The sequence below is a fragment of the Actinia tenebrosa genome, unplaced genomic scaffold, assembly GCF_029948245.1.
Source record: "Actinia tenebrosa isolate PJP-AT-01 unplaced genomic scaffold, QUT_ActTen_1.0 PGA_scaffold6__47_contigs__length_16458017, whole genome shotgun sequence".
NCBI classification, from domain to species: domain Eukaryota; kingdom Metazoa; phylum Cnidaria; class Anthozoa; order Actiniaria; family Actiniidae; genus Actinia; species Actinia tenebrosa.
In genome coordinates, this window is record NW_028292583.1 from 7,227,623 (window position 1) to 7,252,334 (window position 24,712).

Genomic DNA, 24,712 nt, shown 5'->3' on the forward strand with positions numbered 1-24,712 from the left:
TAAACAAAAATCAACCATGAGTACTCATAGTACTGTAGATTGGATGATTAGCACATTGTCGAGTAGTGGATTCACAAGCATTTCTACCAACATTTGTCGAAAGGTAGGAATTGAACGTCGTATATGATACATTATTTCATTCCTATCAATAGATTATTTGGTGATTCAGGCGTTTTGTACCATACATGTAGTACTACAATACGACGTAATCAAGTCTGAATTTTAAGATATCGAACATGGCTTATTAAAGCCGACAGTTTGAAAGCCGGAGAACCTGGGGAAATCACATCAAATTTATAATAAATATAAGACTATATTCCTAGCTAAATCATGTTTAAAAATCAACCTATTGATAAAAACCCGTTTAAGCGAACGGTATTGATCTTAGTTCTATTTAGCCGTTTCTTTCTTAACTTACGATTTGATGACTTACGATGTAATAAAATGCGTAAGTTGTGTAAATGGTAGACTTGATTGCAGTTGAGCATTGATATATTTTCTTAAATATTTTCCGGTTGATATTTTCCGGTCAATAGAATTCGCAAGGACTTCCGATAGCCGAAACAAAACTCACTTTCAAACCTCATTCTTTATCGATAAACTAATAAGTCCTTGAAGGAATGTCACGTGGTTGGTTCCTAGGCTTTGATTGGTTATTGCATCTCTGTCTTGCTATACTACTTACGCTTCTAAAGCGATGTAAGTTTTTATTCTTATTCGGTTAGACATGCAAATCGTAAGTTCCATTTTTCTTATCTATGTGTTCATCAAAACAGAATTCTTGAAAAGTTTCTCGTAAAGCAGAAAATGATTCAACTCCACGTTTTCGTAATATTTATTCTCTGAACTAAGACCTTTTGTATGACGAAACTCAACGAGAGAAATTATAAAATAAACAATAAATTGATGAAAACGACAATTGGTCTCACCAGTTGGAAGCTTCCCGCCTTGACTCACTAAGTTGTCTTGAAAATAGGCGCCGCTAAAAGAAAACAAAATATATTTTAGATAATCAGTGGTGAACACCAAATGTAGAACGGAATTATGAACGAATTCCAAGACGTTTCACCTCGACTTTCCTAACCTATGTCGACCGTGCGTAGAATGAATTGTTTCCGAGACAAACGCAATATCTTGTAGTTCAAGAAATAACAGATCTAGGTTTCACTCTCTTTTGTGGAGAAACGGTTCCAACCCAAGTCTCCATTGGGGCAACGCAGCATAGACCAAATGTACGACATTCAAAACACCTACTTCATATGTTTAGGAGACTCGACAATCTTAAACGCAATTTGGAAGTTCTCCAGTGTCTCTGTACTGTGTTGGTTCAAGTATAAGACCCTAAATCCTTTTGACCAGTCGACTAAACATCGATGTCATTGGAGGTAATGTTTATTGTGTAATATCAGACTGACGTAGTTCCCGGAAGCAAAAGAGCGCGTAGAATAATATGGTGCCTTAGAGATTGAAATTCCGGTTCTAAAAAAGTACACAGTCTATTTTGAAAGTTTCATCCAAGGACTAAACCTCTTTATAAAACTACTAGATGATCTTCGATGCTCTTGAAAATCCAATCAGCTAATGATGAACTAATGATCTTGAGGGAAGGTTTGCGGATGTAGAACTTCGCTATGACGTCAGCAAGTACGTAAAATAGATTTCCCTTTCTTCTTTATTTTGGTCATAATTAATTTGTTTTCCCAAATTCTTTTAGAAATTTCCCTTTTTTCTCTTTTCGTTTCTATTTTTCGTTCTCCCCTGGGTTTGATTCCATTCATTTTTTAAATAGCTTTTTTTTTGGCTTGAACTTCCCGTCACTTGCATTTTAGACTTCCTCTAGTTACCTAACGACCAAACTATCGCCAATATGCAACATTGCCAATAAATCAAGCGACTTAAAATCTCTCAGATGATCATCAGCTGTCTTGGTTGCGTGGGTAGACACTTCATAGATTTATAAAACCAATGCGTCGTTCATGTTAATTTTAGCAACGTTTGTAGTATCTTCGTAGTTTCTCTACGATTTCTAACAGAAGTATATCCAAATAGATGGTAATCTCACAACTGAGCGCCACGTTAGTCTAGATTGGAGTGATAATCAATGACATGAATCTGATATGAACGAAGTGGCTTTCCGTATGTTGGTTGGATATGATTAATAGCACTGGCATTAGCATATACCAACTTGTCTACTTCCTAAGAACGCGCGCGCTCATTGGTTGATTGGAGGTGGATATCGTACGATATTCACCTCTGGATCTCGGAATATCGAGTCGGCAACAAAATGGCCTCTGCCGGCCATCGTTTTGCTACAATTTCCGATGAGGAAATTGAAAAAATGAAAGTAAATGCAATTCCTATCAATAGACCGATCCAAGGTTAATGGACGCCATCTTGCCGGGTGTTCTTGGCCACTTATGGAACTTCAGGTCTTTAACATGCGATCTTACAGTCCAAAGATTGGGAAACCGCTTGTCATTATCACAATCAACGCAAAAGCGAGCACGTTTTGGCATAATGGCCGCGCGCTCGCCCCAATACTTTTGCACCCCCGGCAAGATGGCATCCATTAACCTTGGATCGGTCTATACTAAAAAGGCAACGAAGTATGGCCTAAAAGTTTTGCTAAAAGCTTTGCTAAAAGCTTTGTTTTGGTGTTGGACTTTTCTCTTTCCTCCCTCTGTATTACCCATAAATGTAATATCCACCATATAAAATGTAATAACAGTCAGCCATAAATGTAATAATCGACGCCACCATAAATGTAATCAAATTTAACCATAAATGTAATAATCAAAACCCACCATAAATGTAATAACTCCTCCAACCATAAATGTAATAACCAAGTATTCCGAGTCAAACAAAGTGTTCAATCAACAACCAACTCTGAGCAGCATTGTTTAAGTGTTTCGTCAAACACAGTGGGTGGGGTCACATACCACGTGATAGCCTGTGTAAACAGCCATTTAAGGGTAATACACCCTCGACCCACGCACTTTAAGGAATCATGGCTCGGCTCTTATCCTTACTTCCCCGAAGCGTAAAAATACAAACTTTGACCAAGATAAATAGAAAGACTGCTATGCAGTCGTAAGAATTTGTTGACTTGCAATAACGGGGGATTGTGGTCTCCCTGTGTTATTTACTAGCACCGTAAGCAAACGTTTATTTAAACTAATTCACCAGTGGCGTAACGAGGGGAGGGTGCGAAGTTTTACTAAACCTGTGGATATGGCAGGAAAGTCTAAAGATGAAGCACGCACGCGTGTGTATTGGCGGGAAAATGGTACATTGCACACCCCCTCCCCCTCTCTACGACCGAGACCTCGCTACGTCCCTGTGATGCACTAGATGTTATGATAAATGAACACAGTTGGCATACAGTACTTGGAACTTACAACAGCGGAAGTCTATCTTTTACAAACAAAAAATTAAATTCAGTGCAATTGAGTATTTTTATAACTACCTGATCTAAGCTTGGCAGTCGGGTACGAGTAAACATGGCCATTGAGAGCAAAATGGATAGAACGGAAGATATAAAGGACTCTTTACTAATGTATGTGTACTTATCCTTATTTTGTGAGTGCTTGGTGCTCAGCTGATCGAAAACAAACATTCAAATCATCTTGTAAAATAATTCAACCTTGTATGACTGATCTTCGAATTGACTCTGGCGATTATTTTCTAATTCACGTAAAACGAAGGCTGTATTGGGAAACTTATTTCCAATCTATAATCGTAAATATAGGCGATTACATATTTTAGCTGATCGAAAACAAACATTAAAATCATCGGCTTGTAAAATAATTCAACCTTGTATGACTGATCTTCGAATTGACTCTGGCGATTATTTTCTAATTCACGTAAAACGAAGGCTGTATTGGGAAACTTATTTCCAATCTATAATCGTAAATATAGGTTGACAGGAAAACGAGAATAGCAGTACTTTAGATAAGAGAAGCTATTTTAAGTTGAAGGAATGGATAATCTTGGATGGGTTGGCGTGAAAATAAATGGGTATGTGAGTCAGTTGATTGCATGAATGGATGGGAAGATGTATGAATGAATCGGTAAAAAGGAGGAAAGATAAATGGATAGATTTATGACACACATCATTCCCTTGAGTATTATGTTTCTGTACTAGTGCATGAAAAGCGAAACAAATGAAAACGAATGTAGGCATCTTGTTTCCGAAGGGAAAAACATGGTGTGATCAAGGTAAAGGAACTAGAAGGCAATGGCTCCATTGTCTTGCCCGGTGTAGAACTATGTTTGTTTTTCATTTTCTATCAGTTTTCTGGTATGTGACATAGCTTTATTATACAGATCATTAGAGTAGTCTAGTGTAGCCGGAGACGCCAAGAATACTGACTCTAAGACAAGCACAATACTAATCCTTAGCGTATCATGAATCAATGACGAAGTGCGATGATCAAGTCAATGATAAAATGATTTAAAGATAGAAGCATTCTGAAGAAGCATTCTCAGAACTACGACAAACTAACGCCACGAGGACAAATGACAATAATTATATGAATAAAGTGTGTTTGAATTTTCTTTTTTCTACTTTATTCTGTTTTCATCTTTTGATGACCAAAATATGAAAACCTAGCTTTTACAAGCGACGCATGCGCAATTCGGATCATCCGCTGGATTGATGTATCAGCGCCCGCGTTCCTAGTAAAAAATGGGCAGCTAAGAGAGTCCAGAATCGATTCTTGAAATGCACCTTTCATTTCTTTAACAAATTACAAAAGACGCTTTGATCTCAGTGGTGCTCAATACTTTACCAATATGGCGAGTTATATTAATCTAGTTCTATATCATTTGGTTATCTTATGATCGAAGTAGCATGACTAACAGACATTTCTATCACAACTGGAATCGTTAACTGGCAATTAATACGGATGAGGATACACTATAAAATATATCGCCCTAACAAACTCAATAGAAAATATAGACCAGCTCAATGTCCGTTTTAGTCAGTTTTGTTAAAATCGCACTCTATACTTGCAATAAAATAGACCTAATTCGTCTTATTGCAATGTTTGTCCATTACAGACCAATTAAGTGTCATTCCCAGAGAATAAGACTCTATGTTTGACTTGTATACAAATATATTCATTGTATTTTCATGTGCAACCGTTAACAAACAAATGACACTGTAATGGAAAACCTTACACCACGGCGACTGACAAGTGCACGGAAACGAGGCCACTCAGTCATTAATTTACGATAAAAGATATAAAAGCACATGTAATGCGTTTATAGATTTAAAGTAAAAAGATTGACCTTTTGTTTTGACCTGAATTCGTGCTATCCACCTTTATTTTGAATGAGCAGCCTTGCTCAGCCTTGGTGACCAAGATGACTGGGTGACCTCCTTTTCGTGCACTTTCAGCCATTATTAGAACGGTGAATGTATTTACATTAGACAGTGAACAGAACGTTAATATGGGAATAGATTTTGATATTGATGCATTTTGAATAGTTCTACCCAATAGCCAACCCCAAGGAACTCAGCTTTATTAAAAGTCACTCAGCTTGCTTGATGACTGATGCGTTTTCAAAAAAATATGATGCATATAACTGCAGGTGCAGGTGCAGGTGAATAGAGTGAAATTAAAATTGGCAACCCCTCAAGCTACTTGTTCGAAAAAAATTATTATAAAAAAAATTAATAAAACTAAGGAACAACAATAAGAACAAAAAACAAACAAACATACAAACAAGAAAACAAACACACGAACAAAAAATAAACAAATGAACAAACAAATTTAAAAAAAACAATAACAAGGAAAAAGAAAACGAAAAAGGGAACGACACACACACCCAAAAAAGAAACACAAACTTAACACTGAATAAAACAATAAAAGCCAAAAAATCTAAGAATATTATAAGCACCGGCTTCGTATCTTGAAATGATGTAATTTGACAGTTAAGCGGAAAAATAATGAGATACAATATTATACCTTGAAAAACAGATGACCAAGATACTGATCACAGATTGGCTGGACTTAAAAGCCTTAAGAGTAATAAGTCTATATCGATGAAGATGGGTCGTTAATATGAATATAGGTTAGGTTAAGTTACTTCTTTCTCGAACGTTTTGATGTCTTTATCACCATCGAGTAATCGCGACAAGTTCTCATAAGATCAAAAATCAAACTATCCTATCTGATACAGTATGTTTGTACTTTAAAGCTTAAACAACTGACTTCAAAATTGAGCCCTGAATTCCTAGTGAGAATTCGGCTCACTTCGGCTTGTGAATTTTCTTATTTCAAGCTATAGGCATGCTGTGATAGGGATTGATTAACTGTGACATTGAAGAATGATGCATGAATTCTAAGGTTTTAATAAAACGAGAGTCGCCTCGTTCATATCATGAAAAGCTATCAATTTCAAGCAATACCTGGTGTGTCACGAATTACAAAATTAAAAAAAAAAAACAACAACAACAACCAACAACAACAACGACTAAAGATTGAGAAAGTAGAATCTTATGTCGGTGTTCGATCGTTCGGGATGTGGTTCTCAATAAATGTAGAACTAATAATTCAGTTCCTAGAATTATTTAGCCAAACTTCTACTAGTGATAACAGAATCAAAATCCAATGATGATAAGTTCGTCAAAATTATTTACAATTAAAAGAAAACAATATGATGTATACCTACAATTGAAATAAAATTGGAAGAAGTTCTTGGCAATGAATCTATTCGTGTGTAGCATGCCAAAGGGCTTCAAGAATGACTTTAGTTTCACCGATGAATTGTTTGCCGAGAAGAACTTGCGTATTCTCGCTCTGAATAAAAGGGAAGTTGAGTTTTCAAATAGATAATCCGCGGTGAAAGTCGGGCTTGCCTGGAATGCTTGACTCGTCACGTTGCTACGGTCAGTTTGAGCTGAGAATCAGTAACTTGTCGTTTCCGACACAGAAATGCGCCTTAAATCATCCCCTTTCGGTTTTAAATTCCGTCTCTGTGAATTAATGATCGGTATCTTTTGATCTTGTTCCCTCTATTTATCATCAGATATCATGCCAACGATCCAAACGGCCCAATAAATATTGATCTACATTGTAAGAATAAACAGTGAATCTAAGGGTACGCAGCTGTTCGCTACAGGTAATCATGCGGGAGAATGACCGAGAGAAGTAGAGAAAAGAGCTGCTGTGTTTCTTCGATCAGAACTGAACGTGTATACGTAACAGCCACTTTTATCGATACGGTAATTACAACGGATAAACGGCTGTAACTCGTAGATAAGAAACTAGACCCGATTTATCTAAAGAAGAGCTCTACATTACTCTTTAAACCATGCACACCTCCTCATTTCATCAAATAAAATGCTTATTTTGGCGCAATAATAAGATTAAAACTAAACAATAAAATGAACAAGAGAAGCCGTCTGCAGGAATCTTTGAGCAATAGTCTAGTTTAATTTAATTTTACACTGCTGATGTCAATAATGTTGAAAACCTTTCATGGGAACAGACAAAATAAATGTCATGATAAATTTGAAACGATAGTAGTTTACCAACGCATCACGTGATCAGATATGCCATAAATATTGGCCGGCCAGAGCCCGCGTTCCTTGTGGTCTCAGACAAAACAATAGCCCACTTCCGAGATATACTTTGTTTGTCACGTAGAAAGGTTTCAGTACGAGGCTACGTGCAAATCTAAGTTTATTCTTTTCTCCTGTCACGAACACTGAACATTATGCACGAAGCCTCACATTGAATCCCTTGTGTTTGACAAGCGAAGCATATCTCGGAAGTAGGTTATTTTGGAAACGAAGACACTACTTCGATAGACTGGCTCTTAACCTTGGGCGTAATGCTTTCCCATTTCAGACCATCTGTCATTCCCTAGAGTACCATTTCTTTGTTTAACGGTTGCGCACGAGAAGACACATGAATATGGATGTACGATTCAGACAAAGAATCTTATTCTCAAAAGAATGACATGTGGTCTGAAATGGAAAAACCACAGGGGGCCCAAGGTGAAGAGGGTTATTATTGCTTTTATGATTCTTAATCACGAAAAATAAAAAATAAAAATGGAGTAATGACAATCAGACTGCTATTACCAGGAAGACATCACGTGATGTATTAAGACGTTCCTAGAGCTTGCTCGCGGACTCTCTCGTTCGCGATATCATATGGAAACTCGTGAATAAAAACGATATCAAGTTCTTAACATGTGATAAACTATCTCTCTCTATACATATACAATATGAGATTGTAGAATATCGAACCGAAAACTATGAAAAGTGAATATCTCATAAACTTATAAGACCTTAAAAAAAGGGTTTACTCGGATTACTTGTACTAGTGAAATTTCTTGCAATCAGTTTAATCCAGTTTAATTCTCTATCCGATTTTTAATAACTGTGCGTTGGTCTCAAGCAAGCACCAGGAAATCTGTTATTTTGCTTGGCGATTAGTAAGGGGGCTAGCTAGCTTTATTATTTTATAGCTAGTCTTGCGAGTATAGTCTCATCTTTGCGAGTAAACTCTTTTTGCCAAGGAAACGGGGGTAGCAAAATTCGCTTAGCGGTATCAAAATGAATTGTGCTGTTGTCTTTCTTGCCTGACGAGGGTTTTTCTGCGGGTCTACCGGTATTTTCAGCCTCAAAACCTAACTATCCAACTTTTAATTCGTTCTGTGAGCTAGCTGTGCACTGACCTAAATCAGCCCAGAGGTTGTTTCAGGGCTCAATTTGTGAGATAACTGTGCCCTGACTTAGATAAGCCCAGAGGCTGTTTAACTACATCGATGAAATTTGACTAGAAGGCCGCAACGGTGAGACTAAAATGAAACGGTTGCATTTCCGCCCCACCAGCCCCTCCCATGCCGGAATTCTTTCCTCATTTTAAATGTCAATGTTTCAAATTACTTTTCACTGTCAATTTAAGATGTTCCTCTTGCCCTATCAACTCATCAGAAGATCTTACCTGGCATCTAGACAAAGCAATATCCACACAGTTACACTGAACGTCAATATTGAAGCTTAATCGAAAATGCCAACATGACTAGATCACGTTTTTTGGAATCTAAAAACTCATCTTTATAATTAAATAACGAAAGAAAAAAACAACTGAAATATCGTGACCAATATGACAGAATTTTACAGCTCTACTTACAAGCAATTGTGATGTTATAAGTTTGGATAAAAGTTCGTAGTTGAGTTCTTTGACGTAAAGCCGGTGCCATAGCAGATAACAAGGGCTTGCCAGCACCGGCCGATAAGAACACTTGTAATTCGTTCTTAAAAATTTGTTTTAAATTACTGAATGGAAATTTGCTAGTTAATTTATAAATTTAAATGAAATAAATAAAAATAAAAATAAATTAAAACTATGTGTTTATAGTGAAAGGCTGAGCTTGATTGGACTGACTTGAAGTTTATTCCTGATCAGCACTGCACTGTATCAGTCTATGTTAATCATCTTTACGATATATTACTTATTTTTATGGTATCGAAATCAAGCTTAAATAATAAAGATTAAGCGTTGAAGTAAACACCTCTCTTTGTGAAAAATTTCAGTGTGAACGAAGGCTGTACAGTCCGCTCGATCTCGCTAAATTGTGTGCTCACCAGCTGAAAATTGTTAAAAAACTTCACTCACCTACCTTAGTTTTAAGAAGAAAACCATTACTTGTAGTAGGTGGAATATTGATCGATCTGTTAGTCTGTTAGTCTGTTTGCCAATGTTTTATTATCTAGTGTGTTTGAAGAAGAGCCTCTTAGCAGATTGGAGATATCTTTTGTGAGTCCTTCCAATGAGCGATCAATGTTTTTTTGTCGAACCATTTACATACACTTCTTTTCCTTCCGCGACTTCAGCACAAAAAGTAGTGAATAATTTACCGTTAATTTAACCAATCTTCGTCGTACGCGAGGCGTTCATCTATGAATAGCTTGCATTCTCGAAAAAAGCGTATTTTACTGGCGAGTCTGCTATCAAGAATTGAACAGCTGAATGAAAACCGTGTAATTTCAAATATATAAGTAAACTTAATCAACCCAATAAGATAAAAAATAATTAAAAAGATAGGACTGAACTTTATCTCTGATGGATACTTTTAAAAACGTCTGTAAAGTATATGCCAAAGGCTCAAACAGTCAATTGCAGGGGATTACAGTTTTACTTATGTATGAATTAATGACTATTTGTTTCATAAACCCAAGAATTTCGTCTAATTACAAAATGGAACTTAGCTTGCGACCTCGGCACAGTTATCTTGACGGGTGGAGATGACCCTGGTGGTCGGAAGCTAAGTTGTAATTCTTGTGTTAATGGAACACAAAATTTGTCAGATTATCAGTCTTACATAGACCTACAAACACTTCATTATTTGAGTTTTATTTATAGTAAACATTCCTAAGGGAAGCCAAACCGTTCTCTTTGACCTGAAACTCTATTTCCTGCAAAATAAGACGACTTGATGATTTTAGCGTAATTTAGGTAAAAAAAGTAATATTATTTTGCTATCTTTCATTTGCCAGAACATCAACTCATAAAAATGAAATAGAATCTTTCCTAACATGTCCTAATGCTAAAGATATATTTATTAAGATAGATAAGCCAAGTATGTTTATTATCGGTGGACGAGAGATATTAACTATACGCTTAGCGACAAAGGAAATCAGACAAGTTGATACGTTTTTTAGCGTTAGTACTTTGTCGGAGTAAAAGAAAACACAATGAAAACGCTTATTTTGAAATCCCTCATCTAGCAAATACGAAGAAGACCTAGTAACGCGGGCTCATAAATATGAATTCCCCTTGTGCGACACGAGTAAAAAACGTCTGCGCATGCGCTGAATCCTTATGCAAATTAGTCAAATCATATGTAAATTGGACTTTCAAACATGTCTGATAAATTGGACTTCACAAAATGCCAAAACTTAGTGTCCATGCTTGAAACTTAAGGCTAATTCTTTCCTATTGTGTTATTTAATACAATATCGTGGTCTGACAAAAGTATACTCGCTTGGAGAAAACAAACATTTATTTTCTCACTCGAACTCTTCAAATTTTTTTGAAAACGTGCTGAAATGCACGCATGCGCAAACATTTTTTCTCTAGTGTCCTCGTGCATGCGCAATTTTGTGCAGTTCAAACGAGCATGCGCAATAAAAACATTACTATTTTTGATTATCTGCTATGAATTTATCTCCTTGCCGCAAAAAAACAAAAACAAAAAAACAAACAAAACAAAACAAAACAAAAAACTAAAGATATAAGAATGGTTATCATAATGAGCATCCATTTAGGATCCATTTGCCAATCACTATTAAGTGAGCCGAACGTGACCATTATCAACAGACCTTCGACCCCAAGGCTTATCAGGTGGAAAACATCTATTAGTAAGTAAGTGCTTTTATTTTTATTGCAGTCTGGTTATTGTCTGAGTGGTGATCTCTGGCAATGAAGTTAAATTCTGGTCACTTGTAAGAAATATGAAAATGGCAGACATGTGACGACAAAGCGAGATTAGAATCATTTGTAGCGTTGCGGGATATATATATCGTTCGCAATTGGATGTCTCTTACCTATCAGTAAGGCTATCAAAGTTATCGAAAAGCTGTAAATGTGTACAGCTTCTTTTTACTTTTTTGAAGTTGCAAAAAATAACAAAGTTTAGCTAGTCTATGGCATATATATACGTTAGGTCACATTACAAACGACCCGTTTTCTTAACACCTTGGACAATTATTCACATGCATGTCTCTATAATTGCTGAGGTCACCGCCGGTCTCGCTTCGATGCAAAGGCACGGCTACCTTTCAAGATGGCGCAGGGAACTGTGAAGGGGACTATTGTTTTGGCCTCTGAATGGATATAATTTATTATATATCCAAGAAACGGTGAAAGTTGCAGCCAGGATACATGGTGTTTTAATTGCATTAGTTGTGGCTTAATTTTTCTCAGAATGAAATAAAAAATTCTCAAGTGAAACCATTTTTGTTTCCTACTTACAGAGGGCAGACGTTGCAGAAAACCAATGTTATGCCTCCTTTGGCAAGTTCAGCAAGCCTTACATTATAAAAATATGTCTCTGAAAATAGGCGCGATTTGAAAGCCCTTATCTTATCTCCAAAACTGAACTGTATCAATCGTATCTCTTAAGTAAACTAAAGATAACAATGATATTTTCAGGCAAAATTCATTCCACTTTCCTACAGTGGCGAATATTTACTAAATATACTAAAAGTACAAAGTGAGAACTTACTTTATAAGTTAGTCTTCATTCTTCTGAAGAAGTAAGTCACCACCGAGCAATAAATTCGAAATCGTTTTAGTTATAATAATTTAATCATAATAAATAATAAATGACAATAGCGTATTGAAATAATAAGATTTCCCATGCGTTGGTAAAATGTTGTCCCTAGCGAAGATAAAAATCTGCCGTTAATTAGTTTTTATTACGAATGCAATGCCAATAAATTTATCGGCACTCCCAACACTTTTTACGTCCTCAATGTAGGAGGAAAGCTGAAGACAAAATATCCATCGTAGGAATATGATATCAAACATTTTCGGCCATATTTATCAAGTTTGAAAACTTGCTTCTGAAAGAATATAAATTTTATTGGTTAGAATGTTTTTCGTGTCAAATTGCATCCTTTCTCTTGTTTCCATTATTTGATTTTCTTAAAAATTTAGTGCCTCGCTGAGTATCAAGTTCGTGTATCAAAGCTTGTTTATTTATTTTTTTCGGCATCCTTATGATAGAAATTAATTTTCGATACGCAATCTGCAAACAAATGATTTTAAACGGGTACAAAAATATTTGTACTCAGTCAAACCTTTTCTTTTTTTATTATTATTATTTACTGGAATGAGTAGTTAAAAAGTTTTGAAAATGATAACGTGAAATCAATAATGCATCACGAAAAAAGTTGCAACGTAAAAGTAGTGTTTTTTTTTGTTTTTTTTGCTGAAAAATTAAAACAATTTATTTTTCCGTTGAAATCTCCTTTAATCTTTGAATATCCTGAAGGAATTCATAATCTTTGCTTTACTGTTCGATTAATTCCATTCGACTAATGAAAAAAAGATTTCCTTACTCAAAGAGAGAACTTAAATAAGATCTATAGTTGTGAAAAAGGTAGAAAGACAAAGCACAACTATTGAAAAACCCTGACACGAATTTCTATAGAAAAGAAATATTTATACTACCGCATACTGTTTCAATTGTACGTTTATTTTTTTTATTTTTTTCATAAAAGCTTGTTAGCAAATGGAAAATTAGATAAGATATTTTGATATGAATTTAATGTTAATATTAGACAAACATATATTGTTGACTAAAACAGCGGTATGTAGATGAATGCTGCTATACAAGTCTTATCTTAGCTCTAGGGGGAAGCTAAACCAAAACTTCATTTCAGCCAGCACGTGCAATAGATAGTAAAGGTTTTTTTCCATCGCTGTTATTTCAATAAAGTGGACGTTTTAACTATAGAGGAAATCAATTTAAAAAATGGCAAAATATAAATTATGTTCGCGAGAAATTGCCTCGAGCTTGAATAAGAAGGATCCTGAGTAATTATCAGCTAAATTTGAAATAATTTTAGAATTAGAATTAGAAAACTCATTAAAGAAAAGATCAAGAAAACAAGACTTTTCACGCTTTGGGTAAGTTCCCGCCATTTTCTCGGGTAAGTAAGTCATTCTTTGAGACATTTGAAATCCAAGACATGACAAATGGAATGAGATTGTGTCTTACCTGTTATATAAGTCGTGGAAGAACTATGTTCTTAAATAGATGTTCCTTCTCTTCTTTCGGTCGTTCAGATGCCCCCAAGTGAAACAAGAAATTATGATTTAGTTAATATATTCCTCTGCAAGTAAAGAGAGAAAAAAAAGGTTGTATCGACTCACAGCACAGCAAAAAACAGCATGTAACTCAATTTTTTTGTGAAAATATCGATCGAGTTTGCTATGAATGTGGCAGTATGACCTCATCACAGGAAAGAAGCGTCAATCATGTCAAAAAGAGGCGGACTCAAAACGGTTTGTTTTATAAGAAGTTGAATATAAACACAGCTAGTATTTTAAAAGAAATCCTTTTTATATATATGCTACGGCTGATATCCATTCTAAACCATTTTCAGAAAGTTATATTGGAGTTAGCTGTGAGAGTTTGTCAAATATGAAAAGAAAATAACTTCAAAGACTTTATTCAACTTTGTAATTGTATTAGACAATATTGAATATTTGCCGAAAGAAAAAGGAAAATCTCATTTCAGATCAAAATCAAAATCAAAATAAAGAGTCTTCTTCTCAGGCTGGGAACGGATTTTATCAGATAGAGAAAAAAGAAAGAAAGAAACAACGAAATAAAAAAGAAAAATCGCATATAGCATAATTTTTCAAATCACAGTGAAAACCATTTCAAAGTTACGGCATACCATTCCAGTGTTTATATTGAAACAGTGCTGTAAGTCTCACTCATATTAAAACCAACAAATAGAAGGCTTTGATTTTTAAAGCACTCGAGTTTCAAGTTCTTGCATTATAGAAAAAGGTAAGAAAAATGTTTATGATTACAGGAACCAATGAACGAGAGAGATGCCGAAAGGAAGCCATTATTTAGCCTCTTGAATGATAAAAGCATGTAGTAAAATATATTGAGTACCACAAATAGTAATACAGTTGATATTGAGATCCTTAAAAATAACTTCTCTAAACCAGGTCATGAGTTCACGGCGAGGTAAGTGAAATAAAAAATAAAATTTAAGTGGGATTTTAGTTGGTGTTAGATGTGTACAATACTAGAAAAAGAACGAAATAAATAATGAGAATTAAATCCCAAAACTCGATGTTTCTATGACGTTACGGCTGGAATTGAAGGATTTATTTACAACTGACCAAATATAAGATTTTATGATTTTTTTTAAAAGGTTTTTAAGAAGAATACAATTAACGCGGCATTAATGATCAAACACTCTCAAAAACGTTTCAAAAAATATCTTAAAATAATTAAGTTTAACGATGTCCTGTCTGGATGGGAAATCACGGTAAAAGTCTCAAAAAGAAGGAGACAAACAAACCTATTTTCATACACTTCAAGGATTTAGGATGGACAACGCATTGAAACTTGGCGTTTGATTCAATTGTCTTTTAATAAAGAACTAAAAGCTATGTGGTTTGTGACCGCGTTTAGGTCACCTATTCTAATCATACCAATATCTGAATACATCCTCAGTTTGATCAGTGGAGAATATAGATCTTGAGCTCCCAAAATTTGCAGCTGAAGTCAAGGAAACAATGGTTTCAGGTCGAGGTTCAATATTACATTATATACAGTAAACGTGTGAAACGTGTACTCAAACCTCGACTTGAATCCATTGTTTTTTCTTGGTCATTCAAGTTTTGCGTATTCAGGCCACGTGTCATTCCCTTGAATATCATTTCTTTGTTTGGATGCACGTGAAACAAAGAATCCTAATTTCAAAATTTTCACATTATGGTCTGAAATGGACAACAACAACAACAAACAAAACAACGCCAAAACAAATCAAAAAACGCGGTATATTCTTAATGGAAAGCGTTATTGAACCCCATTTTATTGTGTTTTGTTTACCCACTTTGGACTTTGCATGCTCTCAGGAGTGTTCAAAATTTATATTCCCTAGGGGATGGTAGATGGTAGACAGGGACTTGAAGTTCTCAATTTAGTACTTTGAGAAGTATACACCTAATTGAAAAAACGTAGTCGGGTTCGAGAAGGTCATATCATCGAAGCTAAGACGGAAAAGGATTTTGGGTATAGACATGTAAAAATGCACAGTAGAGCAAAGTCGGTCGACCTAGATTAACAACATGCCAAAGCCATGATGCATAAAATGTGCACAGGAAGGGAAAACTGCAATAACCATGAAATTAGCACAATTGTTTGTCTTCCCATGCTCCCCTTCGGTCTTAGCTTTGATGATATAACCTTTTTTTGAACCCGATGTTTTTTCAATTAGGTGTAGCTCAATTATTTCATGTGGGAGAGATCCAAAAATGAATGAAAGACCAGACGAACGAACGAACGAGAAAATGGAAGGATGAATGAGTAAGCAATCCTCGCTTAATCAATTATCCAAGGAAAGGAAAATAATTTAGAAATAAGATTTAATTTGAAGCCCTACTCATTTGAAGGAAATCAGGGGGAAAAACCTCGAGTCTTATTTTCGGCGAGAAGACGAGGTTATTTTTGTACGATCGAAATACTTCCAAGTGCTTCGATGTTCACTATGTTAGACAGCAAGGGCCTCTCATTGATTCAAACGAATAGACAAGCCTCGCTTTATGTTAATATTTTCGATTAAGCGTCTCATTTATCAAATAGATCAAAGAAGCAACACCGACACGGTCTTCCAATACGCATTATCTGCGGTGCTAACTATATTTATCAACAACAGAACGTTAATCAATGTGCTATGATATTGAGCTTATACTTTAGCTTACGCGTTATATATTAGTTGCTAGGAGTCAAACCAAAACATCTGAGCATACGTAAACCAATGTTCAGTGCAGTGATAGATGCTATTATTGTATAGGAATCTTTTAAAATGTAAAATACATTCCTCGGGTACAGCCCACGTTTTTAGTCTTCGTCAACTGAACTGAGACTTTGATCAATGAAATACAAGAGTGTTGTAACCATCTTTCGTTCAGTGGTTATGGTTTTATTTTGGCTCTTCGCTCCGGCCCGTTTTGGCCTTTTGGAGAATGTTCATTAAAGATACTGAGCATGCGCTGTTTAAATTTAAGTTTATACCCAAAATGTCCATATCAAAGTGACGGGAACTACTGATAAATGTGGAAGACTTATTGTTACCAAAAGTTGCTGCAAATAATTTTATTTCCCTCCACTTTTATGAGAAAACTTTTGCATATTTAAAAAACATGTAAAGGTTTTCTTATTACTAAAAGTGCGGGAAATAATGAAATGTGGAAAAGACTTATTTTCAGAGCAAAAGTTGCAGCAAATAATTCAAACATGGGAAAGTCTTATTGTTAAAGTGGCGGGTAATAATGAATATTAAGAAGTCTTATTTTCAATCAAAAAGTGAAAAACAACTGATCTTCTGTAGTAAAGCTTTCGAGCATGCGCAAATCAGTTTCAAGTTGGAAGACTTTCAGGAAACGGTTATGGGTGATAAATGAAATCATTTCTAATGAAACATAAGAAATTCAAGCATCTCCCGCCTCTGAGAGGAAATACTTAGGTAATTCCCTCTTCAACGCTAAGCCCTAGTGTCAAAATTCACGTACTAATATCCAGTAAGTTTGATTTTTTGACTCGTAGATTGAACAAGCAAAGTGTAGTGTCATGCATTCGTGTGGTTAATTTGTTAGGTTTGTCGACAAATGGAATGAAGAAAGCTTGACGAAATTCAAGATATAAAAAGCACTCTTGTGAAGAGATGTCAGCTTGAACCAAAGATTTATTATCGCGGTACGATTTAATAGTATTGAAAGCAAAGGAGAAATTATGTTTAAATTGAAAATAAATGTCATGAAAGGCGGGGCGAAAAGAATTGCGAATACTGACTAATTAGTGCGAGGTATACCTCTCTGGGAAAATACAAGCGAGCGAAATTTGAACTATTGTTATTAGAATATATAATTTATTTTTGTAGAAAAGAAATGAGTTTTTTAAATCATAGTTTTTATCATGTATCTTTGATAAAAACCTTGTTGAATTTCTTTTTGGCGAAAACAAATAGATTGTTTCTTGAACACAAAAAGCCACTTAAATGTCGGCAAGCGCTAGTTTGAAAACCTCAAACGAAAACATTCATCTGTGAGATTTTCTCTCGGAATTTCCACCAGATAAATTACACAACGAATAAAATGTAACCTGACATTTGAGCTGGAGACAACAAGCTTATGAGCTCTTGATATAATATAATCTCAGTATAGAGGAAAAGTGATTCACGCTCAAAGGCGTTTACAAGACGTTTAAGGCACGATTCAGGTTTTGGTTGGAAAGTCGACTGGAAGACCTTATGGAAACAGGATTGCGGTTATTCATTGCATATGACGAAATTTTTAGATCAGATTTTCGTTTGGAAAATAGACATCTCGCTCGTGTAAACTCAAAAACTTGAAAGTAAGCGTTAATTTTAAAAGAAATCCTTTACAAAAACCTCTCTATAACCAACACAGAATCCATGAAAATGCAAACTGAAAAAACGTTGCTCATGCCTGCGGTGACTGGGAGAGCTCTAACCAAACAATTCTTGATTGCTGTCACCTTTTTGGAATCTCCTTTTAGTCTCGTATATGGTAAAGTGTACAACAGTGGAGTATGACGTTTGAAAGAAAGAAGGAAAACCTTTCTTAAAGTGGTCTCACTGGGCGGTCAAAATATCATGATTCCTTTAAGGAGTGTAATATTATTTTAATAGCCAAACAGAGCAGCCATGGCATGAACCAAAGTGACTGTCTTGAAGGCGCGCGTTGAATTAGATTAATAGCTTTTTTGGATGAAATAAAATCTTGAAACAAATTACGAAGCCATTGGTTTGCACGCTAGTGAAAGACTAAACGAGGTAGCGAGGTTACTACGGAAATAAGGTTCATATATTGTTGCTACGATCGATTAGAACTAATAAAAGGGTTGATTTTCTTGTAAATAGATTGAAAAGTAGCTCGTCTTACCTGAGTAAAGAGAAGAAAAAGCGAAAACCTTTGATGTACGAGACAACACCAGCATGTGAACTTCGATTAGTGTTGCCAAAAGCTTAACTAAAGTAGGATTATGGGAGATTAATCCTTATCTGACAAAGATTTCTATCTTCTGTCACTTTAAACACCAAATTATTACGGATCAATTGTCACTAGATAGAGGCCTGCGTTGAGGTTTACATTCAGTCAAATACACTACATTTTTCACTTTTAGCTTTTGTTAAAAAAAGCAGGCTAAAGTGCTGCAGAGTTTCTCTCAGACGCTTTTAGTTGGCAGGAGGAAAATAAGTGAAAGGCAAATCGAAAATACCAGCCATTAAAACTCAATAGTCTCACAGCATGTTCAATCTATTGCAGTGCTTTGGCGGCGTACTGTCGAGGACTTGACAAAAGAACGACCGTTTTCTTTTCGCTGGGCTTATATCTAAAAATATTATGATTTCAATGTCCTGCAATATGATTCTGTTTATATCAAACTATACAAAACGAGAGGTTATTTTCTCTGATGAGGAATTTTAAATTGAAAATGACTGAAAGAGAGCCGCCGAATATAGCGATGAGAACGAAGTTGAAAGTTAGAAAATTTTCTTAGTAAGTAAGCGCCGGATAACCTATATTAAAAAAACCAGATTAGTTAGTTTATGAAGAGTAGAAAACGGCCGCAGACAAGGGAATTTTTCCCCCGCAAAAACGACGTAAAGGCGGTTATATTTGTGTACAGTAAAGAAAGGAATTTCTCGTTAGCTTCCAAATTGTTATGTACAACAACATGACCACCATGACGTCACATGAAAGCCATCGGTGTACGTTTTGACCACTAACTGCCTCCAACTATTTAGTGCGAAGATTCTTATAGATTCTTCCCTATAAATATTTACATAAATTATTTTAAAAATCATATATTGTTTGGCAACAAAACAAACCAACATTAAGATATCTTAATGCAACTCAAAACGGAGGCATATTGACATATTTAGTTGCTTGAATACATTTAGTTCAAGCTTGAAATGCGAGGTATTTTTCTTTAGGTTATCGGGAAAAAATCAATATAGTATTGTTTTGACGACATCGTCACAAAAAAGCAAGACTAAGGAAGTATAATGTTATCATAATATTTGTGAATACACCATTAAATGACTGCAATTAGTGATAATTGAGAAGATATATAGTTTATTGTTTATATTAAAGTTTATTGAGTTAAAAATACTTCATAGTTAATCATAATCAATATTATAGAAACTATATAATTACAATTTGATTGTCCTAGATGAAATTACGAAAGCAATTTTCGAAGGAACAAAATATGGCCTTAATTGCACTAAAATAGCAATTACTCATAATTTTATTCGGAAAAAAACCATACTTTTTGGAAATTTGAATTATAGCATCATTTACTACCATTACCATAAACACTACCATTTACTTGGACACTTTCTTTTGTTGTTAATTACAGTGGCAGATCCAGGGGAGGGGTGCGCACCCTCCCTGGTTCAACTCTGTGCCCCTGAACAAATTCTTGGATCCGCCCCTGAATTAGCACCATTACTGTTGTAGCCACTACTCCGCAGTTTTAAGTTCTGTTACTCAGTTAGCCTCGACTTTGGCAAGAATATTCATGTGTTTCACTGAAGGTCCGTGTAATATCAAAGTGTTTTTATTGTTCAAGTTGTCCATTCTTTACTTAACCGTTGGTATTGGACACCGCAGCAAGACTAACCCTGTATGAGTCTGTGATTAAGAACGAATACAGCAGCATTTGATTAATTTGAAAACGATTTATTTAGTTGTCTTACCATAGTCTCATTGGGAACAAAAATCTGAAGGAAGAAAATTCGCGAAGCATTCCGGTAGTGGTAGTAAAATGATGCCATTATACAAACTTCCGCTATCCGTCAAACACTGAATTTTTAATATTTTTACACATTTAATGTTAATTTTGATTAGAGTAGTACTTTTAAAGTTATATTTGAGTATTTGTATAACCCCGGTAAGTTTGAACCAGAGAACCAGTTCAAGATCAGTTTCCGAGTAAGGAGAATTGTTGGGCTGCAAATGGTAACAATTGCAACCGAAAAGAAAACTTACAAAAACAAAATGCCATGTCAATGGCAGTTGTATAATCATAATTTTGGAATCTTACAGGATGCTAGCTGCATCCATGTCAAACACAACTTTACTTCCCCAAGGAAGCTAAATTAGCACATTTGTGCAGGAAGTTCTAACATACACTGTATATTGACGCAGTATACCCAGACATATGACGCCTCCTTACTGTGACAGTGAGGGCAAGGTATTGCACAAGTATAAATATGGCTACACGTGTACGTTTTCAAGTATATCTTTGGAAATATTTATTTTGAAATCGAAATGGACTATTATTAAAGAGTCTCACATAGGTCCATAGAGAACCCAGAGACTATCTACAGAGCATGCGCTGTAAGTAAAGTTCGACTTTTCATTGACCGTTTTTGATATTCTAAATATATGATCACCTCACAGCCTCAACTACGCTTTATCAATGTTTGCACAAAAGGTAAATATAATTTACGCGGGAATACAAACCCACGCCTGTCACACATGGCGCATGCGCAGACACAGCAGTGAATGTTATTAGCCCAATTCTTGTTACGGAGATAACAATATAAAAATGACCGGCTAAACAAAGAAATAATGAATTGCACGATTAATGGAATAAACTTGTTCATACCAAAATTATTAATGAATTTAAAATAAAGAAAAAAGAAAGAAAGAAAGAAAAGAAAGAAAGAAAAGAAACTATAAGAATATAATACCATGAATATCAACTATACTAGTGTAATATATTCCTGGGCAAGTTAAACTTTGCTTCTATTAAACGAGAAACAAACCCGGCCTTCTTGAGCCACACAGGGTTCCCAGCTATGAAAGTAGCATGGACTGTAAGGCTGTCATCGAGTAGAATCAAGTCTGCATCAGCTCCAGGGTTGGTCGTTCCCTTTTGGTCTTGTATTCCAAGAACTTGCGCGGGGTGGAGTGTTGCCGCTTCTAAGGCTTCTACAACACTGCAACCTGTACACAAAAGGCCTAATTTATATCCATTGAACGCGATCACGAAGGATAGCCCGTCTGAACACAGCTCAATAAGCCTTTTCATAGTTTAAGAATCGATTCCACTGCGCATGCGATTTTATCCCGAATTTCTCACCTTCTATTGTCTAAACCTTCTTTTGTTCTTAATTAAACAAAAGAAGGTGAGAAATTCGGGATAAAATCGCAGGCGCAGTGGAATCGATTCTTAAACTATGAAAAGGCTTATAGACCCGTTTCGAATTCCAAATTACCGCTGTGTTTCTTGATTACTGACTCATTTGCACAGGGTTAGCCTCGAGTTTGTGCAGAATATACGTGTTCCAGTCAAGGTTCGTCGAGTTTCAAAGTGTTTGTATTGTTGAAGTTATGCATTCTTTACTTTACCGTTGGTATTTGTGAATATTTAAACACTGATACGAGGCTAACCCTGTGGAAATGAGTCTGTAATCAAGGAACACAGCGGTAATTTGGAATTCGAAACTGGTCTATTTGGAGGACAAAACAATAGGTTTTTGATTCTCAGAGTTTGAAATTCTTTTATTTTTTGTCCTTCAAATTGAGCTCCTTTGACTTTACATGCAAGGGTCTATTTCAAGTGTTCTTCACGTGCACTATAGCACTAGAGTCTAGTATCACGTGACAAGATGTCGCTAGACTATGGTGCTCGTGTCATGTAATTGTTCAAATTGAGCCCCTTTGATTTTACATGCAAGGGTCTATTTCGAGTGTTTCACATGCACTATAAAACTAGACTCTAATGTCACGTGACAAGATGCCGCTAGACTATGGGGCTCGTGTCATGTGATTGTGCCCAGAAGGCTCTAAGCATTGAAATATGAGAGGTTTGGAGTAATTCTCTTGGTAAGCAAAGCCATGTCCGTAAACCAGACATTTGAAGTTAGTGTCTCGTGCTGAGCAGCCATGAGTTGGATTCTATTGTCACGTAACAATAGTGTAAATACATGGAAAAATCATGAAAAAAATCATTGTTCCTCACCTGACATTTTCCGAAATCTTTTGACGCATTCATCCATCGAGGCGACGCTGTATGTAAGCAGAAAGAAACTATCTATAAGAGGCTAAGGCCCAGACATGGGGAATATTTACCTCGCCACTCGAAGACTCATCACGAGGTACAAACCTGCCAGCAAGGGTGTTGGTACCAGCTATTGTAGCTTTCTCATTATGCATTTCAATGGTTTGCGGACCAAACTGATGCACGCCAGGTGGAAGACCAAGGGAGATGATAGCGTCTGTTATGAGAACTAAACCTAAAGTAACGACAATCACAATAGAATCGTTTAGAGGATTGAGTTACAGAAAAAACCTTCATTACAATAACATCCAATAACAACAGCAGCGGCAACAACAACAGCAGCAGCAGCAGCAACAACAAAAGCAGCAACCGGAGCAGCAACAGCAGCAGCAACAACAGTAGCAAAAGCAGCAACAACAACAGCAGCAGCAACAACAGCAGCAGCAACCAGAGCAGCAACAGCAGCAGCAACCAGAGCAGCAACAGCAGCAGCAACAACAGCAACAACAACAGCAGCAGCAACCAGAGCAGCAACAACCAGAGGAGCAACAACTAGAGCAGCAACAACTTCAGCAGCAACAATAACCGCTTGCAGCAGAAGCAACAAAATAATCATCATGAACAACAGCATCAATAACAAGAGCAGCAGGAACCAACAAAGATAGCCAACAACAGCAGTATTAACAATAACGGCAACAAGAGCAGGTAACATATATGCCTACCTTTTGGATGTGATCTGTGTGCTATTTTAGTAGCCGCAGGATGTGTATGGATACCATCAGCTATCAGACCATAGAATATTGGCACAGGAATCTCGGTACTGGTGAGCAGCCCGACAATACCAGGATCACGATGATGGAACTAAACAAAACAGCCTGGAATTAGACTCTTCATTGACGAACAGACATTGTACGTTTTGTACGTTTTTATTGGTTCAAAGTGGAAACCCATTTGAGTGCTATTTGATACTGCCAAAAAGCAGAAAAAAATCTTGGGTGGATTTTTTTGCCACAGCTGTTAAAATACGTTAAATTTCAAAAAAGGTTGGCGAACTGAGGCTTTGTTGCTTACCAAGGCTGAAATGTATTATAGATCATATGTAAATAAAGCCAGCAGAGGAAAAAATTATTATGTGGTGAAAAACATGCGACCTATGTTTATGAAAATACCACTGAAATTGCATTCGCATCACCTATAATACATTTTGAGCTATGCATGCAACATGAGACAAAACCTTCTCCAATCTTTTTGAAATAGATGTATTAAATCGTGACTACCGTGGGAAATGCGTTTTTCATACTACTGTTAATTGTACAATAGTTTTTCCTCGCTTATATTTGTGCGATAACATTTTTCTGTCTGATGTAAGCGAGTAACTAGGAACAAAACAACATTTGCCAACAATACTTAATACGGATTTGATTCCTTTATTTAAGAACATCACTTACCGCTAACATGGCGTTAAATAAATGCGTTATAAATGTAGCACCTTTCACTGCAGCACGTTCTGCTATGGTTAAGTCTGCTGTTGAATGCCCTGTAAATAGTAACAACAACATACTCTATGAAAAATTCATAATTACATTAATAAAAGTATCACACACAGTCTGAAAAAGGACTATACTACTGAGCAAGCAATCAAGTAGGCACGATCATAAAAGAGGGTCCTGAAGAGATGCCAATAGGCCCTTTGCAGCTCAGTAATCACGTGCTGCTTAATTCACTGAGAGCAAATGAATGAACATCTTGATTCCCATGGGTGAAGTATACTGGTGAGCAAACAAACTTTCTACAACCTGTTTTGAGAGATCGTAATGAAACTGCATTTCGTAACACACTGGTTACACATCTTTTCATTCAGTTCTTTACAAGTAGGTAAAAAGAATCACCAATTTAA

At 35.9% G+C, this 24,712-nt stretch overlaps 2 protein-coding genes and 1 long non-coding RNA gene across 10 annotated transcripts in view; 1 reads left to right on the plus strand and 2 right to left on the minus strand.

Annotated features, from left to right (window-relative positions):
* Positions 1 to 18,892, minus strand: part of LOC116291528 (gamma-aminobutyric acid type B receptor subunit 2) — a 36,748-nt gene extending 17,856 nt beyond the window's left edge. Inside the window, exons 1-3 of one of the 8 annotated variants that reach the window (XM_031698705.2) lie at positions 18,684 to 18,892; positions 13,750 to 13,864; positions 930 to 982 (exon numbers count right to left, since the gene is read on the minus strand). The gene's annotated coding sequence lies outside the window, so the exon portion shown is untranslated. Of the gene's footprint in view, positions 1 to 929; positions 983 to 1,069; positions 1,585 to 6,678; positions 7,093 to 9,642; positions 9,695 to 13,749; positions 14,044 to 18,683 lie in introns of those variants that run through there. The other 7 variants (XM_031698712.2, XM_031698707.2, XM_031698706.2 and 4 more) reach the window with 7 other exon arrangements.
* LOC116291533 (uncharacterized) overlaps positions 10 to 24,712 on the plus strand; it is a 26,250-nt gene continuing 1,547 nt past the window's right edge. The window contains exon 1 of the long non-coding RNA XR_004196589.2: positions 10 to 103. This is a non-coding gene — a long non-coding RNA (uncharacterized LOC116291533). The remainder of the gene's footprint in view (positions 104 to 24,712) is intronic.
* The window catches only part of LOC116291532 (N-acetylglucosamine-6-phosphate deacetylase), an 8,857-nt gene continuing 4,066 nt past the window's right edge, over positions 19,922 to 24,712 (minus strand). The window contains exons 6-10 of the mRNA XM_031698715.2: positions 24,264 to 24,352; positions 23,538 to 23,676; positions 22,921 to 23,050; positions 22,777 to 22,823; positions 19,922 to 21,758 (exon numbers count right to left, since the gene is read on the minus strand). Coding sequence (XP_031554575.1) covers positions 21,520 to 21,758; positions 22,777 to 22,823; positions 22,921 to 23,050; positions 23,538 to 23,676; positions 24,264 to 24,352 — 644 coding nt within the window. The 3' untranslated portion in view covers positions 19,922 to 21,519. The remainder of the gene's footprint in view (positions 21,759 to 22,776; positions 22,824 to 22,920; positions 23,051 to 23,537; positions 23,677 to 24,263; positions 24,353 to 24,712) is intronic.